General features: G+C 36.5%; 1 protein-coding gene across 1 annotated transcript in view; it reads right to left on the reverse strand.

Moving 5' to 3' along the window:
- LOC106872312 (uncharacterized) overlaps window positions 1-3,232 on the reverse strand; it is a 9,696-nt gene extending 6,464 nt beyond the window's left edge. Inside the window, exon 1 of the mRNA XM_014919253.2 lies at window positions 2,627-3,232. Within this exon, the coding sequence (XP_014774739.1) occupies window positions 2,627-2,746 (120 nt within the window). The 5' untranslated portion in view covers window positions 2,747-3,232. The remainder of the gene's footprint in view (window positions 1-2,626) is intronic.
- Window positions 3,233-4,187: the final 955 nt, after the last annotated feature.

Consider the following 4,187-nt stretch of genomic DNA (forward strand, 5'->3'; position numbering starts at 1 on the left):
TGTGTGTGTGTGTGTGTGTGTGTGTGTGTGTGTGTGTTCCCCTCCCACCGCCTGACAACCGGTGTTAGTGTGTTTACGTCACCGTAACTTAGCAAAAGAGACCGGTAGAATAAGTGCCAGGCTTAAAGAAAAATGAGTTCTAGGGTCGATTTGTTCGACTAAAATCCTTCAAGGTGGTGCCCCAGCATGGGCGCAGTCAAATGACGGAAGCAAGTAAAAGATAAAAGGTGCCGCAAAAGTTTAGAATTGCAAGGATTTTGGAACATGGAATCTGAAAAGTTTGCATCTGTGACAATTGGTGTAGGGACAGGTTGGAATGGAGGGACCTGTAGAGCTTCTACATCGAGGATTTTGAGATTGGTTCAAGGATGTTAAGTACCGTGGAAAGGGATCGTTTGAGATCTTTGACAAAAGGTTGTTGTCTGCTCTTACAGAATTAACCAGAGCAAGTGAAATCGGGAACTCTGAGAAGGGAAATGGAAATGATGATGATGATGATAATAATAATAATAATAAAGAAGAAAAAAAATGCTTTCTAATTGATGTATCAATACCAGCAAATGACAACGTTTCTCTAAAAGAAATGGAAAAACTTTCAAAATACAAAGACCTGGAAATAGAGATAACTCGAATGTGGAATCTAAAAACAGAAACAATTCCTATCATAGTAGGTGCCTTAGGTATAATAAAAAATATTCAGACAAATACATAACAAAAACACCAGGACTTACAAATATATATAACATACAGAAAATTGCACTACTGGGTACTGCACACATTCTACGCAAAACACTTTCAATACAGTAAACATAAGAGCACCACAGCAAACCACAGCACATACCCAAGGCGCACAGAGCTGCGCTCGGTAGTGAAGTGAAAGCACGTTATAAAAATAAAACTACTGAACAATAATAATAATAATAATAATTATTATAAAAATAATAATAATAAATACAATAATAATAATAATAATAATAATAATAATAATAATAATGATCATAATATAAAACCAAATATATGGCACCCTAGTCATAACACTAACTTGAACTTCTAACTTGTCTCTTGAGGTCTCTGGGTGAGACTTGGACTTGCAGTCAACTTGTACAAATACAAAGCAAAAGTCAAACATATAACAGTAACAACAGCAACAACAACAATAATAATAAATGCTCTGACGCAGTACCAGGCAGTGGTTCTCATGGCTTCTGATCTTAATTGATTGGAAGTGTTATCATGTACATTGTTTTGTCTTGGTATAAAAAGATGGGCTGCAGCAAATATTCTGCTCAATACCTCAGATTTGCTTCTTCGTTACTTGACCATAACCAGTTGAGCACGTCCCGTAGTGGTTGACAATATGTGCATCTCTGATCTTGAGCAGGGGTAGTGGCGAAAGGGTGGGCATCATAGCCATGTTTTGAGAGAAATTCTTTGGGGTTTGAATAATTCACCTCTGGAAATCATCCTTAAACAACCCTCGTTCATCATCCTTAAACAACCTTCATTCAGGGACCTTTTGAGCGGGATGGGCTACTCGACCTGAAGAAAATTCTAACTGGGCCCCACCTGCCAAGTCATGCGCTGTTTATCTTCATATAAGGTCACCATGTCGCGCACATATGGTTGTGATATACATGCCTGGTGTACCCTTATCAGACGGGTAGTCATGATGGGTATATTGAGCTTCGTATATTTGTACCCCTGTGTCACTTTGAGGGCATGCATTATTCTCTCATTAGAATGCCTGGTAGAGCTCCTATAGAAAGTTTGTCTGTTAGGGACAGCGAGGATTATCAGGAGGGTTCTAAGTACTTGAAAGACAGTTGAAAACTTGTGGATACCTAAGGTTACAGGTAGTAATCCGCTACCCACATAAATCGTACCACGAATAAGACCGAACCTAAGCTAAACCAAAATAGTAATAATAATAATAATAATAATAATAAATTCTGGTTTTATTGGTCACAAGGGCTAATATCAATCAAAAACATGTAAGGACAAAGACAGGGTGAAGGTTACAAAGGGTTTTGTCCGAAAAGAAGAAAACGTTCGTGTAAACAGAGGAAAAACACAGAAAGATATAACAAATAAAACTCCCAATAGGGGGAGGCACTTCGAAAGGTTACACGTGGAAAAATCCAAAAAAGCCACGGGAGCCTGGTCAGAAAATTAAGAAAGGGGTATAGAGAATAATAATAATAATAATAATAATAATAATAATAATAATAATAATAATATGAAAGACAGAGAAGAAGTTGATGAATATGGAGACCTGAGAATTAAGATCGCTAAGATGTGGCAGCTACGAGAGACGGACATAAAGGTTATTCCTATTGTCATCGGAGCATTGGGTTCAATACCACCCAATCTGAAAAAAACATCTGCAAACTTCAGAAATACCCTACAATCTAGATGTATTGGAAAAGTCGGCATTACTTGGAAATGCAGGCACATTGCGTAAAGTACTGTCTGTCTGAGGTCCTTGTTGTGACTTGACAAACAGTACAACCCCCCCCCCCCGGTAGATACAATATCTTTAACCAACAACCTCATGATATTGTATACTGTGAGGCGTCTATAATAATAGTAATAATAATTATGATAATAATAAGGTTGTTGAACTTACCTTGCAAATGAGGGGTGAAAGCGCAAATGTAATTTTTGCCGTTAATACTGTGAGCAATATCAAAGAAATATAACAGTAAGACAACATGGTTGGAACTCCTTTGTTATTCACCATTATCATCTTGTTCGCTATTGCTGTCGTCGGCAATAAATAAGCAACCGTTTGATATCTCCAGGTAACACAGTCTACAATATGCAATGTATCAATGTATATATATATATGTGTGTCGCGTATATGTATGTAAGTATGTATGTACGATTATATAGATGTATCTATTTCGCCGCCTGCGTTGGAGATCGTTCTTGTTTTCGTGTCTATCAATATATAAATTACTAACGACAAGAAAAAATAATCCCAGCAAGTACAAAGAATAGCAACAGCAATGATAATTACGTAATAATAATAATAATAATGATTATTATTATTATTATTATTATTATTATTATTATCAGTTGTAATACACTTCAGTAGCTATGTTAGAGTACAAGTGAATGGACTATGAAAGTTTGCGAGATTGCTTCACAGCCGGTTTTTCTTCTCTTAATAAATGTGTATATATATATATATATATATATATATGTATATATATATGCGTGTATACGTATATATCTCTATGCGTGTGAAAACAAAAACGGTAGGCGAAGCTCGCTAAAGAACACGCTGCGTGTTAACAGTGATTCTGACCGAAACTGCTTCCAAGCGTTCTTTATATAGAGGCAGGCGTGTATACATGCACAAGTGTTTTGTATGTATGTAAATAGATTTATGTAAGTACATGTGTAAGGTAAATGTTTGTGACTATGTATGTGTGTATGTGAATGTGTGTGTGTGTGTGTGAATGTTTGTGGGCGTGTTCTACAGGTTGTATCCGCCATTGTCGCTCTTCCACTAACCGGCTTGCACCTGTTAAAAACACAATCCTTATTGTTATCAAACGCCATGCTTAGAAGATAGGGCTTGTATTTCTTGCCTTCTTTGTTTGTTTGTTTCTTTCTTTCTTCCCGTCCCTCCTTTCTTTCTTTCATTCATTCATTCTTTCGTTCTTTCTTTCTTTCTTCTTTCTTTTTTTTTCTTTAGGTTTTACGTTTCATTGGCTCTTAGAAAGAAGTAAAAATAGTCTCTGACATTGTCTAAAGTGATAACAACAGCACCGCAAAGTGCATCATCATCATCATCATCAACAACAATAACAACAGCAACAACAACAGCTGCCGCCGCCGCCGCCGTCGCCGCACGAACGCAACAACAAAGAAAAGCAATGAAAACACGGTACGGTTTATTATTAAAATCTTTCCACTGGGACATCGTCGTCGTCACTCTTTAAATTACTTCATTGCGTCTTTGAGGGTAAATCACGGATCTCAAATGGGTAATCATGCGTTTTACTGCCGTGATTTTTTCCGGTTACGAATCCTGAATAAGAGGAAGTGCGCTCGTGTGTGTATGTGTGGGCATCTATATATAGAAATGAATTATCAGCTTATTTGTATATGTATATATATATGTATGTATGCATGTATGTATGTATATATATATATATATATATATATATATATATATA

The sequence above is a fragment of the Octopus bimaculoides genome, chromosome 14 (assembly GCF_001194135.2).
Source record: "Octopus bimaculoides isolate UCB-OBI-ISO-001 chromosome 14, ASM119413v2, whole genome shotgun sequence".
Lineage (NCBI taxonomy): Eukaryota > Metazoa > Mollusca > Cephalopoda > Octopoda > Octopodidae > Octopus > Octopus bimaculoides.